Source organism: Mizuhopecten yessoensis, unplaced genomic scaffold, assembly GCF_002113885.1.
Source record: "Mizuhopecten yessoensis strain PY_sf001 unplaced genomic scaffold, ASM211388v2 scaffold6029, whole genome shotgun sequence".
NCBI classification, from domain to species: Eukaryota; Metazoa; Mollusca; class Bivalvia; order Pectinida; family Pectinidae; genus Mizuhopecten; species Mizuhopecten yessoensis.
Window position 1 is genome coordinate 35,389 of NW_018406344.1, and position 26,709 is coordinate 62,097.

The window sequence follows — 26,709 nt, forward strand, 5'->3', positions numbered from 1 at the left end:
TTTATTACACTTTTACGGAACAAAACTAAAGTAAATATAACCTAAAACAAGTTAAATTGGTTCATAGAATTACAAACTATCACCATAACATATAACATGTTTTTTCTAAAATTTCTAAAATTGTATAGCTAATCACAGGACGTGTTATTTTTGTAAGACCTTTAACATATTTTGTTCGACGTCTTTACAAAGTTTGAATCGTTGGAGGAGTAATCGAGTAAAACAGAAATAGACGTAGTTTAACATTGTTTTTGCGTTCTTTTGTCATCTGAAGATAAGTACTATCCGGAATCGTTTAACAAACAGTCAATGCTCTTATCGGAATGTCTGGGTATTGCATGTTTCCGTCACTCCCGGGTTTTGTTATCTCTTGGAGTTTCTACGAGACAAACATCTCTGTTTCTTTTGTTTGCCTGTCTTGCGGTATGAGAAACTAAAGCCGACTCTCGTGTTAGGGTCCCGAAGAAGGGGTCATATCTGTGATGGGACACCTGAGCACACGTTTGACGTTTCTTACAGTGACATTGACGACTCTTCGACACGGAGACCCAGGGTAATCCTTTATATCATCATCCAACTTTTAAGACTAGGATCTCGAGGATCCCCTTCACTAAAATATATCCCCCAACCAATACCTAGAAATACGACTTTTCCTACCTATCCCTAACAACTACTAGCTGAATTCCCGCATACTGATTTTTTTCTAATAACTTTGACCCAAGTGTGATACTAACTGCAACTTTATTATAAATTCACCGAAAATTCATATAAACAGAACGGATCGCTATATAATAACAAATGTTTACGTAATATTACAATCAATTGATATATTGGTTCCTTTGACCTGTTCAGTTTGAGTTTTGACTTTTTAGTCTGATGTTCAGTTACGAAAAGAAATGGCATATATTCTGTGAGTTTACTTGTTAATAATCTTTAGGCTTATGTCGTTCTATTTAACAAACCCTGGCGCATTATATTTCTGGTGATTCTGAACACGAATGTTTAAGTTGGATATTCTATAGCTTGTGTCATACTATTAATTGTTAAAAGGTACCTATTTATACGAGCTGACATTACAATGTGTACCTGTGATTATAAATATAAACATATTTCAGTGATTTGTCTTTTTCTGGTACACTTTAATCTCAGATGTACTTGTGGATAAACTCTATGTATAAAATCATGACGTGAATATGACGGCAATAGTTGTGAGGTGTCTTTCTAACTTCAGCCTTCCATAGTTGTTGATCGTGTTCCGTTAAATGTTGTGTGCTGAACCTTTTGATTTTAGTTTTTTGAATGAAAGGGTAAGGGTGGCGTATTTTATGGCCTTCGGAAGGTACCCTATGTACGTTTGGTTTAAAGTTTAACTGCAGCACACCGCTCTTGGCTTGTGGTGGGTAATTGAGGCCCATTATTGGTGGTCTGTACCGAAGCGACCTTTACACGGGACCCTCACAGGATTCAGTGAGCACGTAATTCTTTACTAACCCGAGAGGACACGGGACACTAGCATTGTAAGGCTTGGCAGTGGTAGAAAAAGGAGCAAGAATTCGACTGTAAAATGTATTTTGCTAGTGTTTCGTCGTTTCTGTCATTCGATACCCGTCACTTGGATCCACATCATCAGAAGCTAACTGCCAACTGTACTCAGTGTACCCATCAGAAATAAACACACACCGGCCGTCCGCTATCCCTACTGTACCCGGTGATTCCTCATAAAAATTCAATGCTAAACATAAACTAACGCGGCCCAAATCGCTTCCTTATAATGGTGATTGAACACGCAACCATCCTCGAAACAGTTTCAAATTTTCCAGCAATTATGTCATTTTCCAGAAAGATTCCGCGGAATCACGACAAACTTCCCGCTGGAGTACGCCATCTGTGGTAAATCACGTGGCCCACGTCTCCAGGCCGTGTTGTCGCACGTCAGCATGTGACGCCATGTCCATGTACTTACAAGCATTGCCTTCAAGTAAACGTTACCGTTCAACGTCGGTAACTTATACTCATAGTAACCAATATCCGATTATTCCAATAATTATAAAACAGAAACCAGCGTGATATTGTGAAACTTACAATATGCACGGTATATCAGTAGTTTCAGTGAGGGTTAACTTATTTTCCAATAAAGAGGGAGAAATTTTATGATTTACAATATTTCATGAAGCTGTAAAGATGCTTTCCCATCCCATTTATTATGATAAGTAAATAATGTATGTTTGATTATTTGACTATGTCCTTGACTAAATACTGACGTTGGAACCTACAAACGCATTTTTATATTAAATATTATTATACAAAATCATTTTTATATCTTATTTATTTTGTTTCTATATAGAATAAAGCTCCTAGTAATAAATTAATTCTATTTCGTGTAGCGCCTCGTAAGAAAGGCGTGTTTAAATGACCTCTTTAAATCAAAACGACCTTGAGGACATAAACTTAGATATAATGTAAAATTATCGATATAAATGTTCAAAGATAAAACCACTTTGACAAATCATAAATATTTAAAAACAAATAATGCATTTGTACATAGCATTTTAAAAGTACCACGTTTATAATCAAATGTTTTTATTTATTTTATTTATTAAACTGTAGAATGTGTTTTGGCCGACAAAAATCTTTCCCTACATATGTACAGTGATAAAAGTGCAGTTTGCTTTGAGCAAGTAACATTACGCTATATAAATAGACAATAGGGACATTTTTAAACATACGATAAAATAACAAAAGATATATATTAATAGACGACAAGGACATATCTACAGATTTATAAAGGAACATATAAAGTCATATTGATAGACAACAATGGCATATTTACAGATTAATGAAGGAACATATTAAGTCACATTTAAAGACAACAAGGGCATATTTACAGATTTATAACGGAACATATTAACCATATTTATAGAAAACAGGGACATAGTTACAGGTTAATATAGGAACATACCAAGTTATATTTATAAACAACAAGATGATTTTAGTTTATCATGATAGATTAACAAAATCAGTCATATTAACTGATTGACAACAAGGACATGTTTTACATATAAACAACGTGCACAGCGTTTTGCAAGAGACATTCAACATTGATTGTCCCTCTCTACGAATCTCTCTACTTTCACTCTCTTTTTCTTGTGTTGGAGGCGTTCCTTATTTCTTGTTTGGCTTGTTTGGTATAACATCTCGGTCGGTTTTAATAAAGATAAACACCAAATGAAATATCTGCTTTAAAAGTACACGTGTTGCAACAGAATGCCTTTTGAAATATGTCTATTATTTCGCATTTAAACGCTGCCAATTGAAATCATGTACTGATTTTAAAGGGATATTCACATTTAAAATGTTGTTTACATTAGTCGTATATTTGAATATAAAGTATGAAAAGTTCTTATTAGACAAATGCTACATTTTAAACCTGGCTCGATACGCCCATTATGTTAACAGCAACGTTGTTGAAATTCTGACCTATTTTACGACATTTGCCTTTTAATTAGAAATACGTGATGGTGGGGGACATTTGCAGTCAATCCTCGTCCCTTATAATGGTACTGTGCATTGCCTTCACCACTAACAGCTGTGAGGGTCATCGTTTCTCAGTGTCAATAAAAATAAAATTGCCGAATACGAATACGCTCGAATAAACCTTTATGAAGCTCCATCCCTCTGCCATTTGCCTGGGCATCAGTGATTCAAAAGGAGCGACTCATGCAGAAAACATACTAATTTGTTTATAAATACGTGTAAGGGATTTATAATGGAAGGACAAAACCTGTCGAGAAAGCCGGGGCGAGTTGGCAATAATGGGTTATTTCTCATATTAAATATCGATTGTACTCATTGTCGTTGTACAAGACAAGAATTATTTGATGAAATAATAAAATGTAACGGTTATTTTAGGAGACAGGCTGCATTGTTTCATTTTATCTAGGTTTAAATGTAAGAATTGTTAACATTTCAGTTGCCAATATTATGATACAATAACAGTTTTATTAATGTTTGAGAATATTTTCATAAACATATATCAACATCAAACAAATTTAGTCAAATAGTTTAATTGTTGTATCCTAATATTAAAAACTATCAACAAATGTACAAAATATTTTTGCGTAATAATAAAAGTAAAACGGGCTGCTGATTTTAAGTTCATTATAATTGTTTCTGATGGATATAGATAATTGTTTGCATGACATTTTGTATACGTCTATACTAAGATTGTGAATCTACATACTTGTAACAGTGAATACGTGCTATCGGCGTGTTAGGGTGGGGGCTGAGAATTTGCCTTGTCATAGCAGGCTGTTTACTTGGTCTGGTTTCTCGTTCTATAGATAGGGTCAGTGCGAGCAATGTGATGTAACAACGATGTATGTTTTATAAATATTGATACTGTGTAACAGACGCAGGGCAAACATTTCAAAGAGTTAGATCTAGCTCCATCCACAGGAACACCAGTGCGACGAGTGCACAGCGTAGATCGGCTTCATGCTCGATTGAAACAGAAAATTTGAAAAGCAAGATCTAAAGGAAGTCTCTTTATCTTGTAACTTATGATTATAACTTCTGTACAGAAATGAACGTTTTGTAACTTTACGTCGGGTACATTTATGTCGTTTTAAACACCTTACAACTAACAATTTACCCAAGAGCTGTGTTTGATTATAATAACTAATAAAGTTTGTGTAAGTAAGAAATGGGCTGGGAACACTAGGGTAGAAATACCGACGCTGATAAAATTTCTAATTGATCTCAAATATGTACATTTGATATAACCGGTGGCTTACGGTAAAGATTGGAACACTGACAAGGCTATATATTTTACCTTTGTAAAAAAAATAGGCATCCCATCGAACCTAGTGTAAATCGTCGTCTTGTTTCGTCTTATACATTTGTAGGGTTTGATCGTTTTTAAATTAGTCATAATTTGATAATTATGATAGGCCATATTTTTCCTCCTGGGGTATAAAACTGATATAAGGAGTTACAAGGGTTAGCATACAAAGGGAATAGTGTACTTATAGTTTTGGAAGAGACACCTAGGCAACATGAGTTGCTATTATACATTTTCCTTTGTAGGAGATGAATACACAAAATTTATCTTCACAGATTACCAAGGCTCTGTATCACCTAGGTTAAGAACTCCTAACAGCTATAATGCTTAATATTTCCTCCAACAACAAAGGACCAAAGGGATCTGGGAATTTATTTGGTTGAAAGTGGGTTACGAGTAAAAGCGTAAGACTGCAGTTTGTGATGTGCCCACCCAGACATTTAATAGGTGCAAGTGAAGCAATTAGGCAATTAAACTACACCATCCTTTTACTATGTTTTTGATATAATGCAATTGATTTTAAAGAGGTGTATAGATGTTCTTAGTGTCAGATCCCTACTAGTGACACTCAACCATTTAAAATAATTGTGATATCAAAAACTACATCAGCAGACGAACGGGTTTGCTATTTGTCAGAGATATCATATAATTATATGTGTGTTATTTCATGTCTGAATTCATAAAAATAAGTCGATATTGGATCGAAAATTCTGCAAATGTGTGTAGGCAGAATTGCCTTAATGTGTTTCAAACTAATCCGATTTCCTAGAATGTATCTTTAATATTCTGGTCCCTACAATGATATCATATGTAATACATCATGCTCTGGCACCAATCGTGTAGAACTGTTTCTTATTTTATAGTGGGTAAATCGTCCATAGTATAAGTAAATGACAATGCCTTTGTTTAAACATTTCAATCCTATATTGAAGCGCAGAGATTTGTGTTAGGGTAATAGACATCCACAGGAAATAATATCTATAATGTTGACCATGCTCACCTGTTGATGGAGCTAACGCTCGGAACATTTTCGGACGTGCACACCAGTTCGGCCAGTAGTCTGTCTCTAATCTCCCACGCAAACATGGTTGGGTTTTCATGTTTGTACCTTGTAATGGCGTCGACAACTTTGGGTGTGGCGACTTTGGGTTTAGAACCTCCAATCACCCCGGGTTTAATGGAGCCCGTCTCGTAATACCTTGAAAAGTAAGAAACAAATGAAACTATCAGTTAAAGGCAACCACTTATAAATTGTTAGATAAGTGTACATTCCTGTCCTACAATCAATTCATAAGCTAGAAACAAACAGTAAAAAATCCTAAAAAAAAATCATATCTTTTATCCCACGTTTATAACTTCCAAGTTGTTTGAAAGCAATTCACGGTGAAACAAACATCAAGAAAAATGTCCACTTCATAAATGAAATGAGGAACCGTTCCGAATTGTCACCATAACTATGTTATTACTTAGTATTAGCTCAATCTGTAATATGCATTGATGCGAAATAATACTACTTTGTATAAATGAAATTTGACTCGATCATGTATAACCAACCGAAGTAAAGTTTTGACATATTCATTAATATTGTTTGAATTCCCGAGCTTGTTGCATCCTTCGTTACACATCAGTGCGATATTTTACGTTTTAAACTGAAATGTTTGTCTACCATATGACGCTTCACTCATGTTCTATGTCCTCAGGATATTGTTACACATCGGCAAGTAATCGGATATATTGTATAACATTAAAAAAATTATCCTCATGTACAACCAATGTAAAATAGAAACATAATTATTTACTAATAAATATGACACAGAATTGGGGAAACAGCTAATTCCTGTCACAAAATAGTAGATCTTTGCTCGCTTTACGATATGTTTCATATAATTGAAATATTGATGTTAATGTGCTATTTGTGATAGACGATATCGGCTAAGGGTTATCAGGGACTAACAGGCAAACCAGGTCTTATCACAATCATCTAGTTGTACGGGGGCCACTTGGAGCTCACATTTATAAATAAGCCGATGAGCAGCGCACAGCTGTGAAAAATTGGAGCCTGGTTTTATGTTCTCGTTGTTAATAAAACATCAAATAATTAACCTTCCACCAACACATATCCATACACTCTCACTTCGAAATATAAAAAGATTTGAAGGAATTTTTAAATAAAAATATAATAGGAAGGACATGACTAGCCAATAAAACGGCTTATCAGAGTGGAGCTGAATGCAGTGTTGGTTGTATTTTTGTTACATCTGTTTCTTTCCTGTTAATTGTGTCCCCGTGTTGAATGTAACGACAAGCTGTCACTTTATCGAGACACTTATACGATCAACTATGCACATGATAGAAACTGAACCTTAAATTGTTTTCACATATACAGCAACCATTCACTCTCTATCTCGGTGACAGAGGATGAAAGTAACCGCTGGATAACATACCAACTCCTAGTGTTAGAAATGGAGCAAAACCACAATATATAAAGAAATGTATTAATCCCAACAACATGTTCTAAGTGTAAGACATATATCTGACGAGCGTTCGTACCACAGGATAACAGAAATGTATTATTCTATTATTCTGAAAGGTAACTTCTTGGATAGACTAGCTACTAGACTATATATTGATATGAACATTGGTTTTTAACAAATCGTTTAAAGTCCTAGCACCTATGCTCCAAGGTGACATATGATAGGGCAACGACATATACATTTATCTATTTATCATCTCGTTCAGCATTATTAGGATGGAATATATACTACTAGTGATATTAATAATAACAAAGCCACCTTAACATATTATCAAATAATTCTCATTACGCATATTTTGCAAACACATTTGCAAAATGAGGCAGCTAAAAGTTTGTTCCATAACTAGAATGCTTTAATTTGTCCTACGACAGATAAAACGCTTGTCCTCTTAGACATATAAATAGAAATAACAATTTCGTTGTACACGGAGACTTCACTCAGGTAAACTAAGTGCTAAGTTTTTAATGTCTGCTATCGATAAAATATAATTAAAGTCAATGCGTGTTTTCTTTAGCCGAGATTATTGGATTTAAAGTAATCGTGCCTCTCACGCTAAGCGAGAAACATTTTAAGTATGAACCACGACTTTTACAAACATTTAACAGTTCTTCAAAAACAGGAAACAATAAAAATATTTCTGCAATTTATAAACATATTTCATACTGAAACGTCTTTAACGAGAATATCTTTTTCAGCATACACTACAAGGTGATATTACGTATATTATACATAACAGTATATCATTATTGAGAAACAAAGCAATTAGTACGAGACGCACACATCAAGTAATTGAAAGTTCTGGCTCATCTAAGTATGTCCCAAAATACGTATTGATAAAATTGGATCATAGATATATCATCCGTGTGGTTACCTGCAGGACATCATCGGTGCTGATACCAAAAACTTGCTGGAGAGTGAATCTAAGGTCGAAGTGAGAAGATGCGGCTATTTTCAATACTGATAAACCCTCACTGACATGTTATTTTCTTACTACTGAGAAATGAATTTGGACATCAAGTTGTGTTGGTATTCTTGTGCCTAATTAGACAAGCACAGGACCCGAGGAAACAAGTTCGTTCCCCATCATTGAGTATCAAAGCCTGTCTTTTTTCTGCCTTGTTTAGGCCAAATTTCCTATATATATCGCACCAAGGTGATCAGTAGAGAGAAGGGGCAATACTATGTACCCTGTATCCACGAAGCTCTCCAGTAACCCGAGCTAGCCCTGTGGTCGGTTAACCCGTGTAATTACCGTGTGTGGATGTAGATACAACAGTCACCCTACAAAGCGATGTGGTTTGTCCTCGGCCACGAAGGGACAATACAACCCCTTATCCTTACCCATAACAGGCCCACCCGGTTGACCCCACTCGCGTTCATCTGGTCAGATCAGTACCGAATGCACTGGTCATAATTGTTGCGTGCCGCACTGTCCGTATTCCACATGCCTCTCATAATTGTTCTTCTGTATGCCTAATTAATCAGGGGGGCTCGTAATTCATCCCGGCTCTCAGTCTTGTATTTATAGTACCCGTTTTATCTTCCTAACTTTAGGTACACACTAACAAGATAAACCAATTATAGTTCCAACTAATCCGTATTTCACGAAACAAGAGACGTTTAAAAACACATAAAATAGTTTGTCAGATAAAGTGATATAAGTTATATTCAACGGAATATTTATGAAGGCAGAACAAAGACTTTTCTATTTTAACTGAACAATGAAACAAAAATGTCAAGCGTTTTGTAAATAAACTTGTTATTTAAGCTGAATAGATGACTCATGGGGGTACAGGGTCATGGCTATTGAAAATTGACATATATTTCATTTATTGATTTTAAACCCTTTTATAAAAGCTTTATATCTGTTTCAAACACTAGTTTATATACTAGTCTGTGTAAAAACAGACCAAAACCCTGAAGTCGGAGTATAATGACTGTTTCAAAAAATGGATTATTATAAAATTATATTGAATAACTATACAGTACAAAAAAACTGATGTACTGATGTCTCTCCCCAGAGATCAAATATTGACCTAAACACATTCTATAGCAAATAAATATTTGTGCTTATTACCAAACCGACTTTCACATTTGACAGGAATATGTCAACTTCATTCAGATATGGATAAGAAAACAAAAAGATGTCATGGTGCAATACGGAGAAATTAACTTTAACATCAAATTGCAATTTGCAAATACTATGATAAAATACTGTGATTGTTTTCCCTCTAAAATCAATTAAAACATTCAACAGCGATTGAATTATTTGTTATTTTTTCCAGAAGCATACTACATCAACTATACTTAAGTAATGTTAAAATGCGATATGTCAATATTAAAAAATAGCCTTCCGAGACTCCGAGTAATATATTAACAGGCAGGGTACCCATAAAGCGGTTTCTAGAATTAAACCTGTGTCAACTAAATATGGAATATGTTCAAAACCTCCAGTAGTCAGTGTACCATCCCACCAGAGCAATGCATTAAATTTTATCATTAACGACCCATGGCTACATTAACGCCTCAACATATAATATTCAACGCCAACTGATGGCAGCGAACGTTCCATGTCGTGTCATCTAAGTTTAATATCGACTGGGCAGGTTGATACGGCTATTTGCGTGGTTACTAGGAGTAGGTAACCAAAGACTGTCTCTGTGGACCTTTCACATAAAAGCCTCAAAAGTAGCACGTTGGAATCAAAGATGAAAGACCCTGCATTATGGTTGGAGGCAAAACATACTAACCTGCTGATGGTTATCTACCGACCAGCAAATGGCTCGTTTTTATTTCCAATCGTTTCATTTAAGAAATGCCGGCTAACAAACGATGATTAATAAAACTTGGACATGCGAACTGGTCTGCAGTTGTTGGCAGAGAAATAAAAGAATTTAAAAGGAAAGAAAGGAACTTACCTCCCAAGAATTTTGCTGACACATCCGTGGGATACTCTAAGCTGCCGGGAGATGTCGCAGGGGCGAACTCCCTGGTGGGCCAGCTCCACAATTCTCTGTCGCACCACATCGGGAAGTGGTCTCCCGTTCACAAATACACCTCCTAACTGATTAACCCCACCATGACCTGAAAATGGACAAACGCTTCCAAAATTATATGAAAATTCAAAAATGTATTCTCTTTATTTACTTTTGTGATAGAAATTTTGTGTTAAAAAAATGTATACGGTTGAAAAAATTATAAGAAAAATATACAAAAAATTGTGTTTAATTTTATCTTAAAAAGAACGTGATAAGAAGTTTTGAAGGTATCTTTAAAGTGTTTACTCAATGCACAGTTTTTTTCTTATTGGTTTTAAATAGATTTTTTTTAATACCTAATAAGGACAAATATTTAATCAAACTATTTTAATTGAACAGAATTATTTTACAGGATATTGATAAGTTCTAATTTCAAAAACATTATCACAGTAATAATAGTTTGTGCCGATATATATACTATTTTGTTTTATTGTTATATGACAAATGTTTTTATTAAATATTCGACAAGAATAAAAATATATTGAATATATTGTGTGTAAGAATTTCTATATATATTCTAGATCTAACCAAAGAAACAAGACACATAAAAACATCATCTTCATTTCAAGGAAAGCAATAAAATGAAAAATAAAATAAAAATTTGATTGAGAATATACATTATCATGACAAAACGAAGTGTTATATATAATAATATATTTATTTGCTAGTAATTAATTCGCTAGTTTGATATTAAGTAAGCGAAAGTGTACAATATACACTTATTATCATTTATAGAAAAAAAGTTTTTTTTTAATGTTTTGAACAGCGTGTCCACCGGAAACAGTGAAGATTATTATAATGGAATTGTTTACCCGATTGACAGACTAGACGTATAATATACACGGACCAGTAAAGTTACAACAGTACATACCTAGGCTCATTTGCCGTAAATAAGTGGATAAAATGGCAGCCTTGTTATTGTTTTAAAAATCACTCGTGTAAAAACAGCGCTTGACTTCACAATGGTATATTTCCTATATAATCAGGGCTAAATACATAATCTACGAATTAACAATACTGTAACAAAAATAACGTTTTAAATCGAGTGCAGATGGTGTAAGTGTGGATATATGTTTTAAGTGCGTATACACGTCATACACATAATGCATATGTATCCAAGCTTTGTATTAGGTTCGTTTTTATTCGTTGACGACTAAATTGTTTTTTAAATAATTCGATTAAAAATTATTGCTATGTTTTAAATATTTTCATATGATGTCGGACTTTGTCCAATAGGAGGTCAGTGGAAGGCGATCAGGTAGTGTCATATATATACATATATGGCATACAGATATATATTGTGAACGAGAGGCCCCCGCCAAACAGACATCACAAGCACACAACATGAACACATAAATGGAATTAGTAACATATCATTCATTATCAACACTATATTATTTTATATAATGCATCCAACTTATTCTGTTATTATCTTTCCAAATAAATTTATTAAGTATATTTTCCAAAGGAAAATTCTTTCAGGATATTAAAATGGCATCGCATCAAATGTAAATTATATAATATATTTAATATATAGTATGCAATAGATTCAGCATCAATTTCTTTTAAAATATATCATAGAAACACATTTTCGATAGAAATTAAATTTCAACAAATTTAGTTAATTTTGAAATATACTTTTGTTTCATATATTTGACATTAAGTATCACCACCATAAAACAGATAATAAAATCATAATTATACCATTATAATGTATAGGTCTTTAATAAAATGTTCTATTTATCAATTTACCAATTTAATGTTAACCGGAACTTTTAAATATTCCGCTTGTTCAGAGGTAAATTTAATTGTAGGTATCCGCATCAGACGTGTATAAAAGATCAACAAAATTGATTAATAACATTATCATGAAGACATGTAAATTTCATATTATAAAGGGCATTTTTCATACAAAACATCAGATTAAATTAATACGCGTCACGAATACTATAGTGATGAAATTGTAATTAATTATATTCCGAAATATCATCAGATAAATAAATATAATAAACATAAACTTTGGAAAATGTTTTTATAAATATCAAAATAATTTTCCCTGATATTGTTTTTAAAATATGTTTTGTTTTACCTGCAAATACGTCGTACGAGCGAGGAGGCAGTTGGTAAGCTAGAGAGTGTGGTGCGTATGATCCCCACGTGTTTTGCATGGTTGGATAGTTAACCAAATACTGACGAGTATGAGAGGCTCCTTTGGTGTTATGGGATACGACTGTGAGAGGAAGCCATGTACCCCGACCGACCGCGGTATTGTGTACAAGTCCCGGTCTACGCAACAAGCTATACGTTCATTTGACGGAGTGGGTTCACAAGGCTTTGTGTTCATCCACACACTAACAATGGCCTGTGCATACCTCCAATCGGGCCCACCTCTAAATGACGAGACTTCAAACAATACAACTTCATTCAGTACACCATTCAAGGCTCTAGCCCAGAGTTTTTCATTGACTTCAGTAATTGTCTTCGTTAGCAACTTCCTTCAGTGTAATCCTTGATTAAGGAATTTTCGTCGATCACAAATTTTCAGAAATTTGGTATTTATACATTATTCCATTTCTATTTTTTCATTAAGAATTCTGCTTCAATACAGAATATTCCATGTGAGAATACTTCCACTTTTTCTCTGCATTTTCGAAAGGGCAATCAGAAACCATATTTAAATGGTCAAATTTATCTTCCACCGTTATTTCTTCCTTGTGTCAACTTTAGCCGCCTGTTCCAGTCAATCTATTTTGGCGGTATGCAATGTGTCATTTCTACGACTCTCGGCAATTTAACGCCCCAAATGTCAAAGTTGCTGAAACATGCACAGAATTTAGTTTCAAGAAGAGATAATGTCTAATATGCCGCCATTACAGTACGGAACAAATGCCCCCACTTGTTAGTCAAAAGAACATTGGGCCAAATTGGACCAATTTTGCGGTATTACCATCAATTCAAATTGCAGTATTTTTGCTTGTTGCTTCCTTTTGCTGCAAGTTCAAAGTTTTTGCCCAACTTATATATTTCCCTAATAACTCCGATCTCTCAAAATTAGCCACATTAGGTAATTGATCGTGTAAACTGTTCTGAATATTATATGTGTTGTATTGCACTTAATATCAAAATACACGACTGGTGACTAGTAAAGGCCAGTGTACCGGCCGCGGAGACCAGTGAGAGTAAAGGCTAACAGATATAACAGGACGCTATAGACTGGGCCGTGGGACCGCCCTGTACCAATCAAAGATGCTCTTAATAAAACCACAATACCGCAGCAGGCTGCTCACCAAAAACAAACTTTACTACTTAAAAGTTAAGATTTCTATAAGATCCCCGATAAGCTATGGTGGATATTTTTCGCCAAAACATCTGACAGCAGGTGAGAAAATTGATGTCCGCGCTTTGGGCGAGATATTCATCAATTGTGTACAAAGAGAGAGTAGCCTTGATCTATACGAGTGACACTAACGGAGTGTTCTCCATCAACCTAGGCAAAAGGATCAAGAAACAGCGCTTCACCATTTTTACCTGGCCATACCTGCACTTTACTTTATGGCAGGGGACATCATCAAATCGAAAATTTCAATCTGTAAGAATGATAACATTGTCGTATGATGTATATGCCAAATGTATACACGTGACCGAGGTACCTGTTTGTACGCCCGGTGGTGACAAAACCCAACATTAATGAAGTAGTGGACACAGGCAAAAACTACTTAATGTAATGTGAGAGAATAAAATTCTGTACAATGTTCAGTACTCCCCGGAGAACAAAACCTACGTCGTTGTCGAAAAATGACTTCGTACTTAGAAATAGAGCACTACCTTACTGTCGAAATGGATTAATGTATGTTCAATAAATTCCTTAATGCAGAAAACAATTACGACATTTACCACTTTCTAATGAGTGCTTAACCTACCAGTTCTAATGTTGCACCACTTACCACGAACGTCTGACAGTCCTTGTAAATAATAACAATGATGAAGACACCAGAACCTGACTGGAGGTTTACCTATTACACCATTACCTGCTGTAAGTTAAACACTGTTTGTGGGGTTTGGAGGATACGTTTTAGATTGATATATACCGACTTTGTTGGTGAGGCGTGTAGGCTCGTGTTATGCTATTTGTAATAGATTTTCACAATGGGACAATAAACGGACTACTTAGGTTCTCCTGTGCTCTGATCCGAACCACGGGTCCGACAGTGCTCGGATGGCGTGATGCAAGATGTTCAGAAAAAGGTTCCGGGCGGGTACCACTACTACGACATTGCCGGGTCACCCTGCCAATGGTAGACTAGCGATCCGCTATGTGGCCTATGGAACTGTTGGTGAGTTATCAGGCTAATTTGGTGCGCGTTAGTCCGTTGAAACTATGACTGCAATGGGTACGAAATAGAGCCAGCAACCCGATCCGTTAATATGTGGATACGCATACTCATTTCAGTGAAGCCGGTTTTACGGGTGAGAGATCCAGTGTGAAGTACAGTATAGTAATATATGTATGTGGTACCGTATCCTGACTAGTAGCACACTGAAACGTGTGTTACACATAAATTCTTATAAAACGTGTATACGAATTAATCAACAATTTATCATACGGACCATGGTTTGATCATTCAATAACTGCAGTTGCCCATATTTGTATAAAGCACCAGTTAGTTGGTGTGAATAATAACACAACCAACCCACGTGTACAACAGTCACTTACTTTTACAGGAATGGTAAAAATCCACCATATTCAAATTAGGATTATGATATCGATAAGCAGTTGTCAAATCCATGACTGGACACCTCTTTAAGTACTCAGTCGAATGTAGTGTTCCGGATGAGGAGGGATCACCGACTCCAATTCCAGAGCTATATTGTTCCGGTATCTGGTGGCTACAGGGTATGTCGTTGTTTACTAGATTACAACGAACTCTGCCCCTCAGATTGCCGTGTTGCTTCTGTCACTTCTCTTCGTAATCTCTCAACTGCAACTATTTTAACCAAATTGATGCCTTTTTGGCATTTAGTTTCACTTTTGAAAGCAAACGAGAAGCGTATACGTATTAAGAAGTATGCATCATAAATATTACAGGTCAGTGCTGGTTTATAACATAATTCAAGCATCATAAGCAATGCATCAAAAGATAGTATTTCATACGGATGATCGATCAAAGTTAGACACGCCTACCGAGCGAGAAGTCCAGCCCACCTGAGTACCTGCCCAATTAACCATATAAGTAAGTCACGTGACTTGTCGCCAAGTGTCCCGTCCTGTCAATCTAGCGAGGTGATGGGCAATCAGTGGGTTTGTATTAGCTCCCCACAAACACCGGTGGTGTGTAACACGTACACTGCCTTTCCGTGTTTTTGTAAACACAGGGGTCGACATTCCATTAGAAGAGTGACCACGTTTTATGACAAGATGTATCAACAACTAAAAACTCTTCAGAGGTAGCAGGATAGTGACCACATATAAAATAAAAAGATTGATACGTTGGTCTTCGGCGCTACTTTCTTGCACCAGAAGTTATTGACTCGTGTGGCCGTTGACTAGTGTCAATCCGTGCGACCATTTGTCCAATTACCAATGATTGTTTAATGAGCCGCCATCCCAGCGCTCGCAGCATAGTTTTAATACACGATAACAATCATCAGTGTCATGTTAACACCGTTTCTTGCCCGCGAAAGTGTTTAAATTTTCATATTGTTGCGGGATGGCAAGGTCAGGACCGTAGACTGGCGTGAAATAATTTGTACCACGGGAAATAAGCCTGTTTCTGATAGACAGTTTGAAAATGTGATGAAGAAACACAAAAAAGTATCCGTCATTTTATTCTTCCTCGTGCTTGAAAAAATAAACATTTTCCTTTCATTATAAATGCATATACCCTTTTCAAAGAAAAATATCTCCCAAAACACCTAATGCATTTTAGGACAAATGGTTATAAAACCACTTTTGAATGTTTTAGTGTTATTTGCTTGTGTGTTGAGATATCCGCTATCAGGCCTGCCGTTAATCTGTCCGAGTGTCTCACGACTTGACAGTCCTCATTCTCGTTCTGGAGATTTCTGGCTATTTCGCCTGATTAATCCTTTATTGAGTTGTCAAGCACCATACAATTGGGTATTGGCGCTTCTTAACAAACCACGCGGCACGCAAAACAATGGCCTCACGCAATTTTCTCCCAGCACGAACACCGACTTGTGTTTATAAAGCGTCGAACAGTATTCGTGCACGTGTTTTTCGTTACAATATATATAAAACATATTGAATTTTGTTATTATCTTGATTTCACTAATTTCTAAACAATAATTTATAAAGAAAATGGATTTAGAAATTGCCTTTGTAAGATGATGACACTGATAAAAAAAATACACAATATGAATTCAGAATTGACATCATTATTCTGACAACGGCTTTCTATTTCTTTATCACCTTTCTCAAATAATCATTAAGGATGTTTGGAAGCAAAATTAAAACCTGGTGAATAGGGAATTTACCTAGTCAGGAGGTTTTGTTTCATGTGGGTTTTAATTATATTTTTTTAGCCAAGGAATCGCATATTTTATGGAACATCTGAGTTAGAACTTGTGTTATATATACCAGACGATAATGAAAAAATATCCTTGTTTACATTTTCTCAATTAATATATACCAATCTTTTCACTCTAATGATTCCCTGAAATCAAAACTAAAATAATAATAAATGATCATATTTTTTTAAGAAAATATTTTTGTAGATGTGATATCGATGGTAAATATAAAGCCTCATTATGAAGCTAAACCTCCTAGGGAGGCCATTAGACAGACACACGGGTACACCTGGGTTGGTCAGCCAGCCAAATACATGTTATTGTGATGGGGCGTTATCACTTTAAGTAGGAATTCTAACAAGGGTTCGTGTTAAAATAGGCCTCCTCACGAGATCTAGCCATTTACTTGACAGCGGAGGAAAGTTGCCTCGACAGAACGACATCCCAACCGGAAGTTCAACCCTTTGTTAAACCCGAGCAATTCTCCATTCCGTAATTCTAGACAATTTCTGCCACTTTTGGATGTTATGTTACTTTGCTTTCTAATAAAATACAACTCGGTCTTTGTTTGGGTTATACCCGACTGTGTTGTGTTATGACACAATATAAAGCTGTCACCGAACACTCTGATAGGGATTCGGATAACCTATACACATGTACCCTCACGTCACTCAAACAATCAACCCTACCAATTCTATTTTGTCCACAATTACATTCTAAAAAATACTTTCAATTGAACTGTTTTTTAATCCAGCACTGAGAATCCCTGTGGATTTAGTTTTGAGTGTACATTGATACCGGCATAGTATTTAGTTTGTATAAAACCTCAAAAGGACGTCAAAAAATAAGTCTAATAATTTTAACTTGGACATGGAATAGTTAGCAAGAAATAGAATATGACTTCCAATTACAATAATTATTAAATGTATTGTAAATGTTTCTCCTAAGTAAACATCGCTATAGTTCATCTTTTACGATATATAGACTTTCCAATACCATTTTATTTTACAACCCAATGCAACATGAAACTGGAAAAATATAAAACATTCTTCTTAAAATACACAGCTTCTTAATGTATTTTTCAAAGTAAAAGAGTTATGTTGAACTAGAAATATACATATTAAAATAGGTTTCGGGAAAATGATGCTTTATGATAAATATTCTGATCATAAATAATTATGAATGAGGATATTCTAAATATGCTCCTGAATATGATATGATATATTCTAGCAATAAAGTATGTAGGTTAGGTCATGGAGATGCAGAAGATGGGATTTAAGGTCACTCTGCTCGCATGACTCCCCAAACATGGGGGCGTGGCTAAGTCTCCTCTCGTTCACTGTAATATATACCCGCATTTACACACTCCACATCACGTACATGCGTTATGAGTTTATGTGGTAGGGAAAGGAAGATTAGATGGTATTCTATCAAATCATATACTGTTTAATTAAAGAAGGCTTCAACTATCTTTATGGTTTGTGACTTTTAATAATGAGCCTGTATGTAAAATACATTATTAATTATAAAACAAGTGTTACATGAATTAATGGATCAATGTCATATTATCTAGTATTTTTCTGTCCCTGTATTGAACGGTTATTAAACTAAATTAAATATGTTCAGCTGATCGTCGTATAGGACATGACGCCAGTATAACATGTTCTTATCAACAACACGGGACATCACAACCATTACTCTCCTTATTTATTAGCTTAATTAAATTAAAGCAGTGACACACTAAGAGTTAATAAAAATGATTAAGGGTTCACACGTTAAAAATAGTGTAAAGAGCATGTTGTTTACAGCAAAAACAATGCAACCTGGACTAGAATTAACGTCCATATAACAAACAGTAAATAAGGCATATATTCCAACTAAATCACTTTCGATAATTATTGGCTTTGGAGATCTACGGTAAAACGAAATAAGATTGAAATATATATTCTAAATATACATTTAAGGTGATCTTTACTGATTTTTTTTATATCTTGATAATGAAACTTTATTTTATCCCTTATTTAGTTAGTTCTTTATTACCGAAATGTCAAAAATGATCTGATAAAGAAATTAACTCCATATATGTATTGCTTGCTGTCTTTATAATGGAAATATCAAAATGTCATTTAATGAATTCATGTTTATTTATACCCGTTTGATATATTTTCTCCATTATCTAAATATAAAAATATAATAACAAAATATATAAATATTGCTTGCTTGATATGGTTTTCTACTGTCTAATTGTTAACGAGCTGTTAATATATCCTGTAATGAAACCATGTATATTTATATAAGCTTGATCTATTTTTTATTAAAAAAATGTTGAAATATCCTGTATATTTATATAAGCTTGATCTATTTTATTAAAAAAAAATATCCTGTAATGGTACCATGTATATTTATATAAGCATGATCTATTTTTTATTAAAAAAAATGTTGAAATATCCTGTATATTTATATAAGCTTGGTCTATTTTATTAAAAAAAAATATCCTGTAATGGTACCATGTATATTCAGACAAGCTCTATCTATTTTATTAACAAAATGTTAATATATCCTGTAATTAAACCATGTAAACTAATACTAGCTTGATCTATCCGATTGACGAATGCTAAAATATCCTGTAACGAAACCATGTATATTTATACAAGCTTGATCTACTCCTTTTTTGTTAAAATACTTGTACACTTTGTAAAAAAAAACACATGCATATTTATACTAGCTTGATCTACTTATTAACGAAATGTTAAAATATCCTGTAATAAAAACCATGCATATTTATACTAGCTTGATCCACAATGTACTTTCTCTATTGATGAAACGCTTGTACACCTTGAAATAAAAACATGTATATTTATATCAGCTTGATCTACATTATTATTGAATGCTAAAACAAGTTGTACATCTTGTAATAAAACTATATATTTATATTTGCTTCATCGACTTTCTTTATTATCCAAATGTTTATGGTAATGTGTATATTACAGAAAACCCTCAAAAGCGAAAGGAGAGGTGTTTTTTTAAATGGTTATCCTCGTGAATCTTATACTGAATGACAGTCAATGATGCGGAACTAAAATGTCCACAAAATTTCCTTTTTGTCTGTCTGACGATTACCAGTGCGGCTGAGGGCTGTATATGTTATGGTATGTCAGTAAAACAGATGTTTTCACTAACTCGGGGTAAAAAACTGACAATCCTCCCTGCCGATTGGTTTGATTTGTATGATAATACCTCATTCTGCCAAATTTTTTTCCGCTTGCCTCGAGTTCAAAGCAAAACACGAAAAAAACAAGTTTTCCTATAGATCTCTCGGTACAGATTCCAATCAATAACTCCTGCTCATCTATCAGCGGGCCTTTCCTAAACAAACCACAGCCCCTTTTCTTCTTTCTTTAACCTTTTAGTTTTGCACATTTTTCTTACATTTATCATAAGATAATTTTTGCGAAATAACACAATGAGTAAACGGGAAAAGAAGTGTGGGTTTTTTTGCCCAACATTTATTGAATTTGTCAATGTGGACATGCTATCAATAACAGTAATATTGCCGGGATGTTTTTTCTTCAGATTTAAGATTAATCTTTTTTTACATACTAAGTAAGTTAAAGTGAACGAAATCGTTTTTCTTCTAACTTTTGAAAAGGCGTTTTTATCTCGGCGTCTTGCATCAATCAATCCAACGGTCCAAATTAACATAGGATTTACGAGGGTAGATATCGGTTGTGTTAGGGTATGGAGCGAGCGCCTCTTCCATTTCCCCACATCTCCTTCACGGCACTTCACTGATGGCTTTCTCAGACGTTCTTGTCATCATTTGTTTTCTTTCTGGTTTTTTTTTTTTAATATCGCTGAATCGATGTTTTCATGCCACACATAGCCGGCACATCCACCGGGTTTTCAATATGTCAATTTTAACTACCGAAAAGTCAGCGTTCATGCTTGTATACACCCGACAAAACCAACACAAAGCGATATAAAGTGTGGAAGTTTAGAAATATTAATGAAGTACTGAATTGAGTCAAATTCCCGTTTACTACTTTCAATGGCATTTCTACTTGTATTTTAAAAAGGAGCTAAATATAAGCAGAAATTCAAATTGCTAAAAAATGAAAATAAATAACAATACTATTCTTTGAATGAGGTATCGGTTATTCAATAAATGAAGAAATAGGCATGCTGTTATGACTTGTAAAAATTACGTGCAATGAATTAGTTTGGTTAAATAATTGAAAACCTCGATTACCTTTTATACGTGTAGGTTTTCTGCTAAAAAATCCGTTACACCCCCCGGGTGGGAGGGAGTATGGGCCATACGACGGGGGTACGGAACTGAACCTGCAGGCTCCGGAATTGGTCACATTTTGATAGGCACACGCACTGTTAAAATCGCAGTAGGATCCCTGTTTGTAGGAGGGTGGGTAAGCATATGGCACTGTGTCGCCAAAGTACAGCATGTCCATAGCTTTGCTCCGTCACTGGTGTATCATAATACAAACAGGAATGAAAAATCAAATGAAATATAGATCTTGTTTTAAATTTCCTCCGATACAACTCCCTTGCGTCAGTAACACAGACACCGGGGCTCGGCTTTGGTCGATCCAATGTCAGCACTGCTAATAGTTTTTTATGCTGGAACTCCAATCTCAGTTGTCATCCAAACTCGATCTTTACTCGTCGGTTTTACTTCAATTTTGGTATCCGTTGTATAGCTGTATTTTTTCTCTGTATATATATATGTGATTACAGTGTGTATATAGAGAGATGTGAACAACTGTAGTGGGGCTATGTCAACATGACGCTGAGATCCGTTACAGCATAGCACTACATCAAAGACGCTAGAACAATCAAGTGCCGGACTATTAGGGCAGGTTGGGATTTGGTGTGGCCAGAATTAAGAATATTCATATTCTGAACGCCGTCCGTGACGAATCAGCGTTGTGGCGGTCGTGCGGATGTTACGATATCAGTGTCCGGTGTCTTCCCCATCATTAGGGACCCTCTCTCTAGTATCAGAATTAAAGATCAAGAGATAGTCCGTCTTTGAGGACCGCTGGAGCTAGCGACTGGCGAGAAGACTCCGGCATATGTCCGTGCTCGACTCCATCTACAAGTGAGGTGCCATGCCCCCCTGAAACACTGGTTCTGTAGACAGCAGGCCTGCAGGGCTTTTCACCCTGTCAAATTTTGGATGGACACGCGCTCCTAACCAACAAATAAGCAAGTCTTAGAGTTGTTTGCTGTTACAGCCAACTTTGCTTCCCTCCGCCTCCTACTCCTCCCGGCTCATCTCATTATATATAACCTTATCAGGCTGTAAACATAATATCTGCGTGGTTTTAACCAACTAAAATCATAGCTGTAATCCGATTTAGACCGCTGTGTCTGTAGGCCTTCGCCGTTAGGCAGACTTCAATTATAAGCCGAGTCAACTCAAATGCCAACAACTTTGAATGTATTGACGGTGTGAGGGAAAGCACACAAAACCATCATTAAGGCATCCTTACATATGCCTTTGTTATATCATACAAGCCCGACAGAAGATAGTTTTAGACTTGATTACTTTATTATAGAAATGATGACAACTTGGTAGGAAATCGGAATTAAAGGAGTGCGACACTAGTGTATTCCACCGCATGTGGCGGCTTAGGCAAGTTAGAATTTGTCTCGTTTATACATCTCCAGGGATCATTTAAAATTGGTACTCTCTCCATATTAATTTTCTCCCTGGAACGATTACTTGTAACGTTACATCTCATCCTGATTAATTAACCAGAGTTTATCTTAAAGATGGTCGGATGAGATGATAACGGAGCATCACTCTCAGCCTCTGCAGCATTTGATGTTTCCCGCGACATGACCACCTCTGCATTTGTCCCCATTTGGCATTCCGATCACTAGATAAGGGGTCGCTCTTTCACACGCGGGTCTCCCAGGGGAGGTAATGGGAGAGGTTTTCAATTAAACAGTCCAGACAATTATCATTCTACCTTCATTTACATTTTGGTTGTCACAACTACTCTCAACAAAATAGTCATTAAGTTTTGTTTAACTAAATATCACAGGGAAAAAACTGATGAGAGATTTAATGTCAATTCTTAATTAGATAAAAAATATATACCTGTTTGCATTCGCACACCTGTTACTATCGCTAGTATCTAGTGTGGTGAGCGAGTTGAAAATGCCTACTAATCACAGAAAAATGTTAATTATGTTTTTTTTTATACACACGAGGTAAAAAACAGACCAATTAAATTCTAGTGCAGTTATATGAACGAGGTAGTTTTACTTGATTAAACGTCGAGGAATTTGTTATTTTTTACTCAATTAAATTGTTGTCTTAATATATTGCGAATATGTATTTAGTACACAACATTTTTAAGGCTACTGACCTCAGTGCTACACAAAATTATATTGAATCTTAAACAGTGTAATCGTTTTAGGCAATATTAAAATATTACTCCTGACAAGCATGACTTTATAGAATTGTAAAAGTTTCTCTGAGAATTCTCTAGCTACGGAGACAGAAGGTGACAAAGTTTTTACGATAATAGTAAGAAAGTACTATTAACGGGTTAAAAATGGCAAGTTTTAAAGGACATAGCAATTCAAAGTAATTTCTCAAAGCAAGCCGTAGACAACCTATAACTATATAACCCAGCTCTGTTAATATTTCTCCTTACAATGGATGAGACGTGTTTTATGAAGGGGCAGTTCACGGCCGATCCATCTTTCTACTTTCTTTGATTCAGGATGAGTGATGAAGTTAAGACAAATTGATGGTGAGGGTCATTGTGCCTTATAAATCACAAAGCCCGCTCGTCAAACATACGTTCCCTTTCATGCAATATATTTATAAAACACTCCTCGTTAATTTTCCCTCTTTCGTTTATTTCAGTTTCTTACTTCCACAACTATATCATTTCACCTGCAAAGACGCATCAGTAGACGTTGCCCTGTGTTTCTTAGCGAACAGATTTAGCATTTACTTTCTAGATTTACCTGTAACAGGACAGGATACTATAATTTACCTTGCTATCAGTTTCTTCTTTAAAGTCGAGAAATGGGTCTTCCATATCATCACGAGAGTATTTCATTTACCGTCGCAATTACCTGTGGCAAGTTAGAATTAATTTGAGCAGTTTGCATTGAATTTGTATCCTGTCTCGATGGTTGTAACGCAAGAATGATTTATTTATCATTTTAGATGTAATAAACCCAAATTATCATTACCGCCTTCAGACGGGCTTTAATGAAGCTACCAGATATGTTTACCTGTACAGCTCGCTAACTAAGTGACGATAAACGTGTATTCTGCTCTCTCGCCCATTAAACCTAATTAGCTAAAGCCTTCTGCACCACCGCTGAGCCGTCGTTAACTACAGGAGTGTTAATGAGGAGACGAGAGGGTCGACACTCTAGCTCGTGAATCTAGTTTTTTAAGAAGGTATCCAGCCCGATACCTCTAGTAGACTTGTGAATCTAGTCCTTAGAAGACGGTCACTTCTGATCTCATCCGGTGCAATATACCCCCAGTAAACGGTCTCTTATAAACTTTAATAATAAACCCCCAGTAGACGGTCACTTATAAACTTTAATCAAAATCCCCCGGTAGACGGTCACTTATAAACTTTAATCAGAAACCCACAGTAGACGGTCACTTATAAACTTTAATCAGAAACGCCCAGTAGACGGTCACTAAAAAACTCGTTACATTCTTGTTTATAGCTATTTCGAAAAAAAAACACGTCAATGCTTTTGAGAAAAATTCCAATTGTAAACAGAAGTATTGATAAAAGTATAAAGGTTCCTTTCTGGATCTCTGTAAGAGCACTCTTGGCCTGTGTTTGTGAACGTGTGCGAAGTAAATCATTCACATGTAAAACATATGCAAATGAGATGTAAATCGGGATTATTCGTCGGCGATGATGGGAATAGAAAGCACAAGTCACTTTCAGACCCAGACAAGCATGTCCAGTGACAAGCTCCAAACAACGAGATAAATACTTCATGCTGCATTCTTAATCCAATAAAATAACAGTAAGCTGACTGTCATTTGGACATTTATGTAAGAGTGAACGACCCGCAGTGATGGCAGTGTACAGAGTGGGAATGGTCAAGGTCTAAGCTGAGTTTAAAAGTATTCAGAGTCAATGAAACAAGCTCTACAACCCAACAACAATCTGAAAAGTGATACCTTCGCTTAATAATTCCACTCACTTACCACGCTGTTAAACAAGGCTCGGATTACAATATACAACAATAACATTAAACACAACAAATTATATTTGTCATATATTACCATGCTGAGAAATTGACAATTCAAAACATGTATATTTCATAATAAAACCATTAACTGGGTTTTGATTTCATTGTCAATACATACGTTTAGTCAAGTTATGGAAATTATAGGTCACATAGAATCGGTACATAATGCTAAGAGCACCTGTCATAAATATTACTGAGGAATGTGGTTGCATTTTCAACACTTCTTATATAAAATCTAGAGTTCTAACATCAGTACATGGTGCCTAGATGCCCAGTTAAATGACAATAACGGATTTCAATACTTTTGAATACGATATGATTTAGCGCTAATCATTGTTAATCTAAGGAAGTGATTTAAATATTATCGAGTAAGTAATGATGCATGTCATAAAAGTGATGATTTAAAAAACAAAAAACAATTAAAAAATGATTCAGCTTGACATATTTCAGTATTAATTTCTTCTTTGCTTGGTGTTGCTATCATGCAATGTTATGTTTTCGATTTAAACGCGTTAGCGTGAATAATATTTGATTTTTTGATGACAAGATAGTGTTAGTGGCTTTATTTCACCAACAAAGATAGCGATCAACAGCTCTGTCACAGCTACAAAATTAACATTTAATAGGCTCGTGCAACTAGAAAGTGCCCGAGGGTAGCTTAACGTCTCCGCCCCCTCACCTGTTAGGGTACGACAGGGCGCATAAAGGGGTTGGGCAGTCATGTCACCTACTGGGAGATCAAAACCTCGCTACTACATCAACCCTAACCACCACAGTGTAATGACTTTGTTTTGTTGACGAGAAAGTCAACGTTTTCCAGTTAAATGATCCCTATTGCAAGATGTTAGTCATTTCTTTGGCATTTATTGTTGACAATTATTGTGATTAGTCCTGTTTTGATATCCTGAGTGTTTTTCACGTGTATTTGTATGGCCCAATCACAGGAGAGTTTTACCGTTAACGAGGCCACATTCATTAGCTAGACCACAAACATACTTTCATCTTTTACGATTTTTTTTCTAGTCATCATATGATAAATCAACAAATGATAAGTTGCCCCCTGTACTCTTTTCATGAAAACCAACAAACATAAAACACAACGACATAGTTTTCTCATGAGTACTGCTGCCCATGTTTGAACATTCGTATTCATACCACGATAAAAAATCTTATATTACTTAAATGTTATATAGGAAATTTATGCATTTTATATAGCTAGGGATAGTCAGTCATATGCCAAATGATAATTTAATTCAACGAATGCACCATCAAAAGTCATCTGTTAAACTGCCACCGGAGAAATGCATATAGGATTTGGTAGCATTGTTTTTATATGTAACACTGTGAAACAGTACACAGTCCACTGGTATTCTAAATTAGTAACACAGTATACTGGTACACTACATGTATTATAGTATACCAGTACATTGATATAATATAATAGTAACACAGTCCACTGGTATAGTATAATAGTGACACAGAACTCAGATATACTATA

The 26,709-nt window shown here is 35.3% G+C and overlaps 1 protein-coding gene across 11 annotated transcripts in view; it reads right to left on the reverse strand.

Annotated features, from left to right (window-relative positions):
* LOC110451450 (paired box protein Pax-5-like) overlaps positions 1-26,709 on the reverse strand; it is an 83,262-nt gene that overhangs the window by 17,258 nt on the left and 39,295 nt on the right. For 3 of the 11 annotated variants that reach the window (XM_021499475.1, XM_021499470.1, XM_021499471.1), the window contains 2 exons: positions 10,293-10,458; positions 5,841-6,038 (listed from right to left, as the gene is read on the reverse strand). In XM_021499475.1, coding sequence (XP_021355150.1) covers positions 5,841-6,038; positions 10,293-10,458 — 364 coding nt within the window. Of the gene's footprint in view, positions 1-5,840; positions 6,039-10,292; positions 10,459-12,501; positions 15,041-15,126; positions 15,535-21,189; positions 22,275-26,709 lie in introns of those variants that run through there. The other 8 variants (XM_021499473.1, XM_021499469.1, XM_021499477.1 and 5 more) reach the window with 8 other exon arrangements.